The sequence below is a fragment of the Bufo bufo genome, chromosome 2 (genome assembly GCF_905171765.1).
Source record: "Bufo bufo chromosome 2, aBufBuf1.1, whole genome shotgun sequence".
Lineage (NCBI taxonomy): Eukaryota > Metazoa > Chordata > Amphibia > Anura > Bufonidae > Bufo > Bufo bufo.
The window spans coordinates 306,227,709-306,241,558 of record NC_053390.1 but is presented as its reverse complement, the minus strand read 5'-3'; the positions used below and the strand labels follow the sequence as shown (position 1 = coordinate 306,241,558).

The 13,850-nt window shown below is 43.5% G+C and overlaps 1 protein-coding gene across 5 annotated transcripts in view; it reads right to left on the bottom strand.

Annotated features, from left to right (window-relative positions):
- CDH24 (cadherin 24) overlaps nucleotides 1-13,850 on the bottom strand; it is a 157,789-nt gene that overhangs the window by 31,153 nt on the left and 112,786 nt on the right. For all 5 annotated transcript variants that reach the window (XR_005776218.1, XM_040416868.1, XM_040416866.1 and 2 more), the window contains exons 3-5: nucleotides 6,554-6,848; nucleotides 4,068-4,187; nucleotides 2,958-3,125 (exon numbers count right to left, since the gene is read on the bottom strand). Coding sequence is in view for 4 of the 5 variants with exons in the window: in XM_040416868.1 (XP_040272802.1) it covers nucleotides 2,958-3,125; nucleotides 4,068-4,187; nucleotides 6,554-6,848 (583 nt within the window). In the remaining variant the exon portion in view is untranslated. The remainder of the gene's footprint in view (nucleotides 1-2,957; nucleotides 3,126-4,067; nucleotides 4,188-6,553; nucleotides 6,849-13,850) is intronic.

Here is a 13,850-nt window from a genome sequence, read left to right as displayed (position 1 = left end):
GATATTAATGAGTTTTTTGGGTTCATTGAGAACATGGTTGTTGTTCAATAATAAAATTAATCCTCAAAAATACAACTTGCCTAATAATTCTGCACTCCCTGTATAGCAGTGGTTTGGGGCTGTCGCTGGGCAACATGGACTTTCAACTCCCTCCAAAGGTTTTCTATGGGGTTGAGATCTGGAGACTGGCTAGGCCACTCCAGGACCTTGAAATGCCACTTACGAAGACACTCCTTCGTTGCCCAGGCGGTGTGTTTGGGATCATTGTCATGCTGAAAGACCCAGCCACATTTCATCTTCAATGCCCTTGCTGATGGAAGGAGATTTTCACTCAAAATCTCACGATACATGGCCCCATTCATTCTTTCCTTTACACGGATCAGTCGTCCTGGTCCCTTTGCAGAAAAACTGCCCCAAAGCATGATGTTTCCACCCCCATGCTTCACAGTAGGTATGGTGTTCTTTGGATGCAACTCATCATTCTTTCTCCTCCAAACACAATGAGATGAGTTTTTACCAAAAAGTTCTACTTTGGTTTCATCTGGCCCTATGAGATTCTCCCAATCTTCTTCTGGATCATCCAAATGCTCTCTAGCAAACTTCAGACGGGCCCAGACATGTACTGGCTTAAGCAGGGGGATACGTCTGGCACTGCAGGATTTGAGTCCCTGGCGGCATAGTGTGTTACGGATGGTAGCCTTTGTTACTGGCGTGGAGCCCCAGATCGAGGAATATTATCAGTGGTCTTGTATGTCTTCCATTTTCTAATAATTGCTCCCACAGTTGATTCCTTCACACCAAGCTGCTTGCCTATTGCAGATTCAGTCTTACCAGCCTGGTGCAGGTCTACAATTTTGTTTCTGGTGTCTTTTGACAGCTCTTTGTTCTTGGCCATAGTGGAGTTTGGATTGTGACTGTTTGAGGTTGTGGACAGATGTCTTTTATACTGATGACAAGTTCAAACAGGTGCCATTAATACAGGTAACGAGTGGAGGACAGAGGAGCCTCTTAAAGAAGAAGTTACATCTCTGTGAAAGCCAGAAATCTTGCTTGTTTGTAGGTGACCAAATACTTATTTTACCGAGGAATTTACCAATTAATTCATTAGAAATCCTACAATGTGATTTCCTGTATTCTTTCCCCCCATTCTGTCTCTCATAGTAGAAGTGTACCTATGATGAAAATTACAGGCCTCTCTCATCTTTTTAAGTGGGAGAACTTGCACAATTGGTGGCTGACTGAATACTTTTTTGCCCCACTGTATCTCCAACAGATTAAGGTGTTTTTTACTGTTATTGGGGTGTCCACCTTGTTTCATAGATAAGCACTTCCATTAGGCCTTGATTCTCAAATTTGGGCGAATAAACTATCTATTTTTACTGTTAATGGGGTGGCACCTTGTTTCATCCATAAGCAATTCCATTAGGCCTTGATTCTGAAATTGGGGTGAATAAGCTATATTTACTGTTATTGGGGTGCCCACCTTTTTTCATAGATAAGCAATTCCATTAGGCTTTGATTTTAAAATTGGGGTGCATAAGCTGTCTAATACTACTGTTAGTGGGGTGTCCATATTGACACTGAATAACTTATTTTACATATACAGTTACATTATGTATATTATGTCCAACAAAGAGGTGCCAGGGCCCTCCAAGGGAACAGACAGTGGCAAAAATGTTGCTGTAGCTGGCAAAAGTAGCAGCAGAAGAAGGGTGGGTGGTAACAGCAGCCACAGCAACAGGCCAAAGCTGCCACTGTCATCCAGCGGTCGTGTTTTGATGACCAATACTGCTGTCCTTGAATGGTTGACTTGGTCTTCAACATCATCTCAACTAGCAGCCAGGAGTCTGTGGGTTCCTCTGACACCACACTGACCAAGTGAAGTGTGAACTGAGCCTAATAGTGACACCTATCACCTGCCTGTCATAGTGACGCACAGTAAGGCCTCTTTCACATGGGCGTTGTGTAAGAGGGCCGGACAAGATGCGGGTGCGTTGCGGGAAAATGCACGATTTTTTCGCGCGAGTGTAAAGCGTTTTAATGCATTTTGCACGTGCGTGAGAAAAATCGGCATGTTTGTTACCCAGACCCGAACTTCTTCACAGAAGTTCGGGTTTGGGTTAGGTGTTGTGTAGATTTTATTATTTTCCCTTATAACATGGTTATAAGGGAAAATAATAGCCTTCTTAATACAGAATGCTAAGTAAATTAGAGATGGAGGGGTTAAAAAAGAAAAAAATAATATTTAACTCACCTCATCCACTTGTTCGCGCAGCCCGGCTTGTCTTCTTTCTTCTTCTTTGAGGACCTGGGAGGAAAAGGACCTTTGGTGACATCACTGCGCTCATCACATGGTCCGTCACCATGGTGATGGACCATGTGATGAGCGCAGTGACGTCACCAAAGGTCCTTTCCCTCCCAGGTCCTCAAAGAAGAAGAAAGAAGACAAGTCGGGCTGCGCGAACAAGTGGATGAGGTGAGTTTAATTTATTATTTTTTTTAAACCCTCCATCCCTAATTTACTTAGCATTCTGTATTAAGAGCAAACTGTAGGCCTCATCATTCTCTAAAACAGGCGATATTATTATCATCAGTGATGTCCGCATGACCATGCCCATTTGGAGTACAAGGTTAGGCATCCGATTCCTATAGCGGGAGGGTGACAATACACCTCTGATGACGCTCATCTTGGTTAAACAACAGGATCAGAAAGCTGTACGATTCCTGTTTTGCCCAAGTGAAATCATCAGAGGACTGCTGGGCTACCTCCATGGACAATGAGATCAGTAGTAGATTCCACCTGAGCTGTTGGCAAAAATCTCAATGCTTCAAACTTCAGGAGTTGATCTTTGAATATGCTTTACTTCCCTACTGACTACTGTATGTTCACCAATTATTTAAGATTAGTTGTAACTCTACAGAAAGATTTTACAACAACATAAAAGTTCTGCTCTTACTTTGAGGGAATTTGGGTGGGTTGTCATTGACATCTATCAATGTCACAGTTACAGTAGTAGAGCCTGAAAGCCCTCCAACATGGCCTCCCATATCTTTGGCCTGTATGACAACCAGAAATTCATCCTGGGTCTCCCGATCCATGTTTGGGATTGCAGTACGTATCACCCCTGTGGAGAGAGTAACAATAACTGATCACCTTGATGAATACTATATGGTGAGTTAGAATCGAGAGTGGAAAATTACAAAGGCAATTCATATATTATAACATCTATGATTGCATAAGGTGAATATCCATAGACCTAGTTATCCTCCTAGATCCTTGAAAGGGTTACCGAAAAACTCTCAGTAGCCAATTAGACTAATTCAGCATGTTAACTGGAATCCAGGAAGGTGGCATATCAATTTTGTACTGCAAATGTAACTTCTTTGTTGAAGCATGTTACAAACATAATCTGATTTGTCATTATGCACATGCAAAGTACGTAACATAATGTGTCCAAAACCCTCCATTACTAATCGAAAAGTAAATGAATGATGGATTAAATTACTTGATTATCTGGTTCTCTGGACTCCTGCTGAGGTGCTGCTTTACAATCAGGCTGCAGGAAGCCATTCAAATTTGCAAGACAGGATTGAACCATATTGGAAGTTGATGCATTGTAAGCATGAAAAAGGATCTGAGCAACTTTAACAAGGACCAATTTGTGATGGCTATATGACTAGGCAAACTCTAAAATTGCAGGTCTTATGGGATGTTCTCAGTATACAGTGTTTATTACCTATCACAAATGGTCCAAGCTGTTTTGGTGGCACAAGGGGGACCTACACAATATTGTGGAGATAAGTATAATGATTTGTTTTCTTTTTCTTTTTATCACATATGCTCACTGCAGCTACAAGCTGAGCACCTCCGTGAGGCACCACTCCTCGGCAGTCGCATCCTGACAATTTTAGGTTTGGTGTAGTGCCACTGGTTATCTGCTCTACATTTTACATAAGTATAATGATAGCACAAAGAACTAATGCTGATTGAAACGACTGTGTAATGTGTAAATCTAACAACTTCATTCTTTCTCCTTTAGTGTACAATTAATCCTGCTTTCAGTTACCTGTTTGTGGGTCCACAGAAAAGTATGGTTGCCCTTCTAGCACAGTGTATACAAGTCGAGCGCTGTTCCCATATGTCGGGTCGTCAGCGTCGGTGGCGGTCACCTGGATCACAGAGGTTCCTGTGGGAGTTAATTGGTTTACTATTTTGTCTTCTGAACACAGTAAATGCTTGTACTGATAAACTATCTTCGGTTATAGTCTTTTACAAATCTTTTGTAATTTCTAAATAAATTTAGGTTAGAGCTCCTGTTGAGGTTCACCTAAAATACACTGTATAGAACATCCCTAGGCTTCCTTTATAAATGTAATCATAATAGAAGAGCGCAAGGTTGTTAAAAAAAAACCTCTGGCAATGCCTCCTGTTGGTACCGCCCTTATCCTCTTAACTAATATTCTCTACGGCAGCGGTCCCCAACCGCTGGGCCGCGTCCCAGGACCTGGAAGATTGTTTGCCGCGCCGCAGCAATACAGAGGAGCGGAGACGCAAGGCACATGGGTGCCCGACGCGCACATCACACACAGCGAGCGCCCGTAAAGTGGGAAGGAAGGAGAGGGTTCCTTCCTTCCAACTGTGATGCCGGCCAGCCACTGCCACCAATGAGAAGAGAGTGGGCGGAGGAAGGGAGGGACTGTGGCCACTGTGCCACCAATGATAATTAACCAGAGGACTTTTCCGGACTTTATTAACTAAGTAGCAGGACATGTAGATCGGCGCCCAGGGATCTCTGTGCACTTGCTATTATTCCTGGGCGCCGCTCCATTCGCCCGCTGTGGCCCCAGTTACATTCTCCCGCGCTGTATGCTAATTACTACTATCGGAACACCAGGGAGGAGAGATCAGCTTCTCTCCCTGGGCGTTCCTTCTCCCTGGCTGTAGCATTGTCCAATCAATGCGCAGAGCGTCACTCACCTTCTCCCTGGCTGTGACGACAGTGCTACAGCCAGGGCCGAAGGAACGCCCAGGGAGAGAAGCTGATGTCTCCTCCCTGGTGTTCCGATGCTGTGACTTAGCTGCATACAGCGCGGGAGAATGTAACGGGGGCCACAGTGGCGCAATGGAGCGGCGGCCCAGAAATAATAGTAAGTGCAGGAAGATTCCTGGGCGCTGCTCTACATGTCCTGCTACTTAGTTAATAAAGTATGGACCTATGAAAGGTCCTCTTACAGATACAGGAGGCGGGTGCGGCACCTGAGGGGTCAACTCCGCTCATCGGAGTGCCGGCTATGTGATTCTGCCGCACCCGCCTCCTGTATCTGTATTAAAGGTTAATTATCATTGGTGGCACAGTGCACCCCCCCCCCACCCCCCCAGTATTAAAATCATTGGTGGCAGTGACCACAGTGTCCCCTCCCCTCCTCCTCATTGGTGGTGCAGTTGCAGCTTCTGATCGGAGCCCCAGCAGTGTAATCCTGGGGCTCCGATCGGTTACCATGGCAGCCAGGACACAGCTGAAGCCATGGCTGCCATGGTAATCTCCCTGCTGCTGTGTGTACTATGCACAGGGCAGCAGGGAGAGTGTGAAATCCTATTCACCCTAATAGAGCTCTATTAGGGTGAATAGGACAAGGGATCAAAAGATCCCAGGTTCTAGCCCCTAAGGGGGGAAATAGTTATTAAATAAAAAGTAAAAAAAAAACACCAAAATATTAAGTATAAATCACCCCCTTTCCCAATTTTACATATAAAATATATAAACAATAAATAAATAAACATATTACATATCGCCACGTCTGAAAAGTCCAAACTATTAAAATATCAAAATAATTTCCTATGTGGTGAGCGCCGTATCAGAAAAAAAACAACATGAGCCCATCCCTAAGCCCCACCCCAGAACCCACGCCCCTTTCGCCCACCCGGTCCCTGGGAAAATTGTCTTGCAAGAAACTGGTCCTTGGTGCAAAAAAGGTTGGGGACCACTGCTCTACGGTACTGGAGATTAGAGGCCATTTTCCCTCAAAATAGGATGGGACTGCACTGCCCTCCAGGAGATTGATTGTAGCAAACTTCTAGGGGCTGAGGCTGTTGATGGACACTGCCTAAACTATTATTCTGTATCCTGTAAAAAGCAATGAAAAAGCACAATGGGAAATCACAGTTCAATGTGTTTCTTCATACGTTGAGTATATAACATATATATATTTGATAAAACATGCATGGCATGTACCGTGTATGCCTAAAATGTAATTTAGCTAATATTATTATGCCTAAAATGTAATTTAGCAAATATTAGTGATAATTGTGGCATTGAGAATGGACAGAATCCCTGTCCTCTAACATTTAGGAGTTATTACGTTCACTGACTTTTATTTCCCAAAATGGCTCTCAGTTCTTCATCCATTAATTCCAACTTATCTTCTGCAAACTGTCAGCACAATGGGATAGCTACGCATTTATCACTGTCACTTTTGATAGTACTAAAAAATGCATCCTTGCACCTCAGTGCTAGCGTAGGTTTAAACACAAATACCTCAGTTCCCCCCTCACCTACGTTGGACATCTCTGGCACAGAGGCCCTGTATGGCGGGTGCAGGAAAACAGGGGGGTTGTCATTAATGTCCTGCACCTTGATGATGAACTGGGAAGGGGGTTCAAGTGGTCGAAGGGTAAGCTTGTCCACAGCCTGCGCCAACAGCACGTACTCCTCCTTCTCCTCACGATCGAGGGACTTGGTAACATGGATATTGCCAGTTTTTTCATCAATGACAAACACAGAACCGGCGCCTTCTCCGGTCAGGAGGTACTTGGCTCGTCCTTCCCCACGATCCGCGTCTGTGTGCAGCTGTAAAGTCATAGGATGCATTATATAAAGTGATAAAAATGTATTAATAGACTTTATTCAGACCTAGAGGCTCCATCTGAACACTTCTCTTGTCATTAGTCATTTACTAACGCCTCATAGGGCACACAACAGTTTTATGCTGTAAGTGGCCCACACAATCACTTATGGAAGTTGTATGAATGATCTGTGCACCTGGTTGTGGACAAAAACCATTATATGTTAAATGGGTAATAAAAAAGCCTAACATGCAATATTCAGATATAGCTGAAAGAAAGGCATGAAATTTGGCACTATGTAAATATCTTTCTTGGCTGTTATAAACCCTTCTTACTGTTCAGAAATATTTGTAGGGTAGCAAAGCTGTTCATAGACATGACATATTCAGCTAAAAAGTACTCACAGCAGTGTTGAATACACATTTTATAGTAGTCAAAGGCAAATTTCTGACATTGTATTATAATAATAATTATCTTTATTCATACAGCACCAACATATTCCATGGCATTTTACGATTCAGGCGGTACACGTACAGACAAAATGAGATCGTACAGAGTAAAAAAACTAATTAATTCAAACAAGAGGTGTTAGGGTCCGGCTTGCAAGAGCTTATACTCTATGAGGAAATAAAAATGACAAAAAAGAGTTGTTTTTTTTAGCAATTCTCCAGCCATCTATTATAAAACAGGGTAGTATATACACTCACATAAAGAATTATTAGGAACACCTGCTCTATTTCTCATTAATGCAATTATCTAGTCAACCAATCACATGGCAGTTGCTTCAATGCATTTAGGGGGTGGTCCTGGTCAAGACAATCTCCTGAACTCCATACTGAATGTCAGAATGGGAAAGAAAGGTGATTTAAGCAATTTTGAGCATGGCATGGTTGTTGGTGCCAGACGGGCCGGTCTGAGTATTTCACAATCTGCTCAGTTACTGGGATTTTCACGCACAACCATTTCTAGGGTTTACAAAGAATTGTGTGAAAAGGGAAAAACATCCAGTATGCGGCAGTCCTGTGGGCAAAAATGCCTTGTGGATGCTAGAGGTCAGAGGAGAATGGGCCGACTGATTCAAGCTGATAGAAGAGCAACGTTGACTGAAATAACCACTCGTTACAACCGAGGTATGCAGCAAAGCATTTGTGAAGCCACAACACGCACAACCTTGAGGCGGATGGGCTACAACAGCAGAAGACCCCACCGGGTACCACTCATCTCTACTACAAATAGGAAAAAGAGGCTACAATTTGCACGAGCTCACCAAAATCAGACTGTTGAAGACTGGAAAAATGTTGCCTGGTCTGATGAGTCTCGATTTCTGTTGAGACATTCAAATGGTAGAGTCCGAATTTGGCGTAAACAGAATGAGAACATGTATCCATCCTCTGATGGCTACTTCCAGCAGGATAATGCACCATGTCACAAAGCTTGAATCATTTCAAATTGGTTTCTTGAACATGACAATGAGTTCACTGTACTAAAATGGCCCCCACAGTCACCAGATCTCAACCCAATAGAGCATCTTTGGGATGTGGTGGAACGGGAGCTTCGTGCCCTGGATGTGCATCCCTCAAATCTCCATCAACTGCAAGATGCTATCCTATCAGTATGGGCCAACATTTCTAAAGAATGCTATCAGCACCTTGTTGAATCAATGCCACGTAGAATTAAGGCATTTCTGAAGGCAAAAGGGGTCCAACACCGTATTAGTATGGTGTTCCTAATAATTCTTTAGGTGAGTGTATAAGGCTACATGAGCCAGTCATATGGTAGATATGTTGAATGAAGGGATCAGATTCTAAGAAATAATGTAGAGGGTGGGGGAATGGTAAGGTGTCAGATCAGAGAATGTGAGAGGCCTGCCTATAAAAAGTGTTTTTTTATTAAAGGTATGCGAAACCTGTCACCAGGATTTTGTGCATAGAGCTGGGGACATGGGCTGTTAGATGGCCACTAGCACATCTGCAATACCGTTTTGATCAATATGCAAATGAATCTGATATGTGTCCTGTATCCGGAGATGAGTCCAGCGGAAAGGAGCCCAGCACCGCCCCGCGTCCTCCGAATCTCCTCCTTGCTGGCTGACGTCACAGAGCTGGAGCGCCGAAATCTCGCGATGCGCGAGCTAGCACATGCGTAGTTCGTTCCCTGTGCTGATGCCAGCACAGGGAATGAACATGATGCCGACACTGCGCATGCGCTAGCTTGCGCATCGCGAGATTTCGGCGCTCCAGCTCTGTGACGTCAGCCAGCAAGGATGAGATTCGGAGGACGCGGGGCGGTGCTGGGCTCCTTTCCGCTGTACTCATCTCCGGATACAGGACACATATCAGGTTCATTTGCATATTGATCAAAACGGTTTTTTAACATAATAAAAGCGCAGAGAGCTATGGGGACTGGGTATTGCAGATGTGCTAGCGGCCATCTAGCAGCCCATGTCCCCAGCTCTATGCACAAAATCCTGGTGACAGGTTCCCTTTAAAGTGTATGTGTCAGCTTAATATACTGTCCTATGTAAGGAAACATACTTACAGCTACAGATCCTTACTACTAGTAGCCAAAACAGCATTACAAATGTTGTGCCGTTTGGCTTCTATGTGCCCTAAAAGAATGCACTGGATGTATTGTATATGAATCCAGAGTATTCAAGAACGGAGCAAAACCCCCCCACCCCTCACGGAACTGAAGTGGAAACTTTATGTTTAGGTAGGTTGGTAGATGATGGAAACAAAAGAAGATATAGGACATGATCTTAGACAGCAGACAATCAATGTTTGACATATTTGTAGAGACAGGAGAGTTCCTAGGACTGGACCATGAGGAATCTCAACAGCAAGGGGAAAAGGCAAAGAGGTACAGCTGGCAAAAACCAAGACAGAGTAGTGTCCTTAAAGCCAATCAATTAAAGCATGCTGAGGAGGAATTGATGATCTAGTGTTAAATGCCCCAAAGAGATCCAGAAGAATCAGTACAGAGTGGTTAACATTACATTTAGCCGTCAGGAGATCATTAAACACATTGGTAAGGCAAGTTTTTTTTGTAGAGCGTAGCACGCAGAAACCACATTGTAAGGGGTCAGGAAGAGAGATGGCAGAGAGATAGCGGATGAGAATAGACAAGGTGTTCCAGCAGTTTGAGATGAAGGGGAGATTAGAGACAGGTCAATAGCAGTGCAGGACGAGTCAAGAGATTCAAGTTTATTCAGTAATGGGGTTATAACAGCATGCTTAAAAGAGGAGTCAAATGTAACAAAAGAAAGAGAGGTCAGATATGTATAGGTATATAGTTGTATACACGAGGACCATATGTTCAGTAGACCAAATTAAACAGTCCAACAGAACATAATTAACGTGAACCTTGCCTTAAAATAAGTATTTGGGCTTTGACATTAACTAAAATGCAGAGCTTTAAGACAGTCTTAATAAGAATACTCGCAAGTGTATGATACACCAAAATTATTAAGAGGCATGTCTTAAAAATCTTGGCACATCCCTGGCAGGACCGTGCACCAGAAACTGAAATCTACACAAGGAGCTAGCGTAGGTTTAAGGTATAAACTGCGCACTGCACATATTGATAAATGTTTGGGGCCACAGAGGTCAGCTCGTAGCCCTCCCCCTCTTGCCCAAATATTTGAAAAACTGGTGAGGGTGTCGAAAAATTAGCAAATTTTAGAGCAAAACAGAACTTGCAAGTTTGTGACTTTTGTACACCAGAAAACTGGCGTAGAACAGTGATACATTCCCCCCATATGGATATTATATCTTCACTGATTCTGTTTTTATACAGCAAGGTATACTTTACATGTACACGGGACATCCTAAAACATTTAATGTGAAAATGGCTTAATGTAGCTTAATGTACCATAATGTGCCTAAACCTCAATCAATTGCCTTAAAACTTTGCACAACCTAAGTTCCCAGCTTCGCAAACCTATCCTGGAAGTTTCATGGATTTTGGCTACCCACAAGGCAAATAAGTGACATTAAGCTTGTTTTTTGGGGAGCTTAATGTGGTTTAACGTACAAAAAACAACTCAGAAGTTAACCAATTTCCCAAAACTTCCCATCCTACTAGACTCTCTCTATGCCAACATAATCTGAAGATTTGGGGTCATTTAAGAAAACATACCAAAAATTATTCACATTAAACTATTTTATTCCAATCCTAAAACATTTAATGTGAACAGCTTAATGTAAAAAGAGCTTAATGTACCTAAACCTCAATCAATTGCCTTGAAACTTTGCACAACCTAAGTTCCCAGCTTCCCAAACCTATCCTGGAAGTTTCATGAAGCTTGTTTTTTGGGGAGCTTAATGTGGCTTAACGTACAAAAAACAACTCAGATGTTAAGCAATTTCCCCAAGAACTTCCCATCCTACTAGACTCTCTTTATGCCAACCTATTCTGAAGATTTGGGGTCATTTGATTAAACATACCAAAAGTTGTTCACATTAAACGATTTTATTCCTTTTTGAAAACATTTAGCTTAATGTAAAAATAGCTTAATGTACCATAATGTGCCTAAACCTCAATCAATTGCCTTAAAACTTTGCACAACCTAAGATCTCAGATTCCCAAACCTATCGTGGAAGTTTCATGGATTTTGGTTACCCACAAGGCAAATGAGTGACATTAAGCTTGTTTTTGGGGGAGCTTAATATGGCTTAACGTACAAAAAACAACTCAGATGTATAGGAGCACAGGCTGACACTGGGTATTAGAGCAACAGCTGAATAGTGATAGGCATGAGATCTTCAGAAGGAGAAACACCAGATTTGCTCCAGAGGTCCATTTCAGTACCATGTACCTTCGGTAGACATCCAGATTCTCTGGTCCTCCTCCTGAATCAGCATGTGAGGCCTCCTGTAGGCTTCAGTCAAACTTTTCCTACACTTGAGCATTCCCACCCTCAGACCAAACCTGGAGAGAGACTGAACTAAGACCTGGAAAAAGATGGTAACCGCATACATTTATAACCAGCCTTGGTAGCAGGGTGCACATGCGAAGGCTTACAACAATAGAAAACACAAAAAATCCCCAGCACATCTGCCAGCTGACCTGCAACAAAACAAATTACCCTGTTTAACAGTATACATTAAAAGCTGAGGTTTTAGTTGCACAAACTCTTGGACAAAAATATGTAGAAGCTACACTGCCACCGTCAAGGCACCTCTGTAAAGTGTGGTCCTAGCTCTATTCATATGAGTCTCCAAATGGGAGCATATTAATTCAGTTGATAAATTAAGTGTACCTGGAGGTAGCCTACTCCTCCTCACAAGGAGATGGATGCTGGGATCCCCAATGCGTCACCACATTCAAGATAGACTAAGACCTGAGCCGGAGCTATGGCTGATCCTGCGGATAGCTTTGTGAATAATCCTTTACATTTCTAATAGCCGCTGCACAAAATGTAGTAGGGGCTATGCGAGCCTAACGTCACTCAATAAGAGAACTTAGGTTGTGCCAATTTTGAAGGCAATTCATTGAGGATTATGTACATTATGGTACATTAAGCTCTTTTTACATTAAGCTCTTCACATTAAATGTTTTAGAATGGGAATAAAATAGTTTAATGTGAATAACTTTTGGTATGTTTTCTCAAATGACCCAAAATCTTTAGAATATGTTGCCATAGAGAGAGTCTTGTAGTATAGGAAGTTTGGGGGAAATCGGTTAACATCTACCATATTTTTTGCCCTATAAGACGCACCTGCCAATAAGTTGGTTTATGAGGAGGAAAATAAGAAAAATAATATTTTTAACCAAAAGGTGTGCTTTTGGTGGGTTTTGAACTAATGGTGGTCTGTGGATGACACTATTATGGGGGATCTGTGGGTGACGCACTGTTTGGATCTGTGGATGACACACTGTTATGGGGGATCTGTGGATGGCACTGTTATGGGGGGGATCTGTGGATGGCACTGTTATGGGGGGAATCTGTGGATGGCATTGTTATGAGGGGAATCTGTGGATGGTACTGTTATAGGGGATCAGTGGATGGCACTGTTATGGGGGATCTGTGGATGGCACTGTTATAAGGCATCTGTGGATGACACATATATAGAATCTTATGCTATATATGTGTCATCCACAGATATTCCCCATAACAGTGTCCCTGTGGACAGTAAATAGTGACCCTAATACAAGTGGGGGCCGGCAACTGGTGTTAAAATCACTGCGGGGCCCGATGCAGTCACTTTACTCTAATACATCGGGCCCCGCACACGCCAGCATTCAGATGTAAACTGTAGGCAATTGATATGTTAACTGTAGGCAATACATATTTAAACTAAAAGGTAGCGCAATCCGCGTACCTTAGTACTCACTATTGAACGCCCGTACTTGCAGGCAGGCTGGCCGGTCACACACTTCCTCACGGCGCCTGCTCCGTCTGCTTCATTAATAAAGTGGGCGGAGCATGCGCCGTGAGGAAGTGAGTGACCGGCCAGCCTGCCTGCAAGTACGGGCATTCAAAAGTGAGTACTAAGGGGGGCGTGGCTTGGCTGCTGAAGGCAATGGCCGCATAGAGGAGTAGCTCCTGCACCAGAGCGACTTTTAAACAGCGTAAAACCTCAGTCACCTCGTTTTAATCGGTGACCCCACCACCCATTGCCCTTCCTGACAACATGGGGAAGACAAAGAAGTCCCTGACGAAGCTAAATAACGCAAATTTGGCCTTTTACTTCGAGAAGGGGAAAAATAAAGATGGCGGGGACTTACTGAGCTGTCCACAGCGATTCTCCGGCACAATCGGTTAGATCGCTGTCTCCTCCATCTGCACCAAGCTCCCCGGTATATCCGGAACCGGCTCTACCATCTCTTCCCCCTACTCCTGAGGGAACGGAATCCCCACCGCTACCAGAGGCAGACCTGCAACATGGCGCCCGGAACAACCAGTCAGTGCGGCCGCAATCCTCAGGCTATGAGCGGCAGAGTTCGAGAGGAGACGATCCTGAACATTCTCAGGTCAGTGATAGGGCTGCATTAGAGAGTTCCT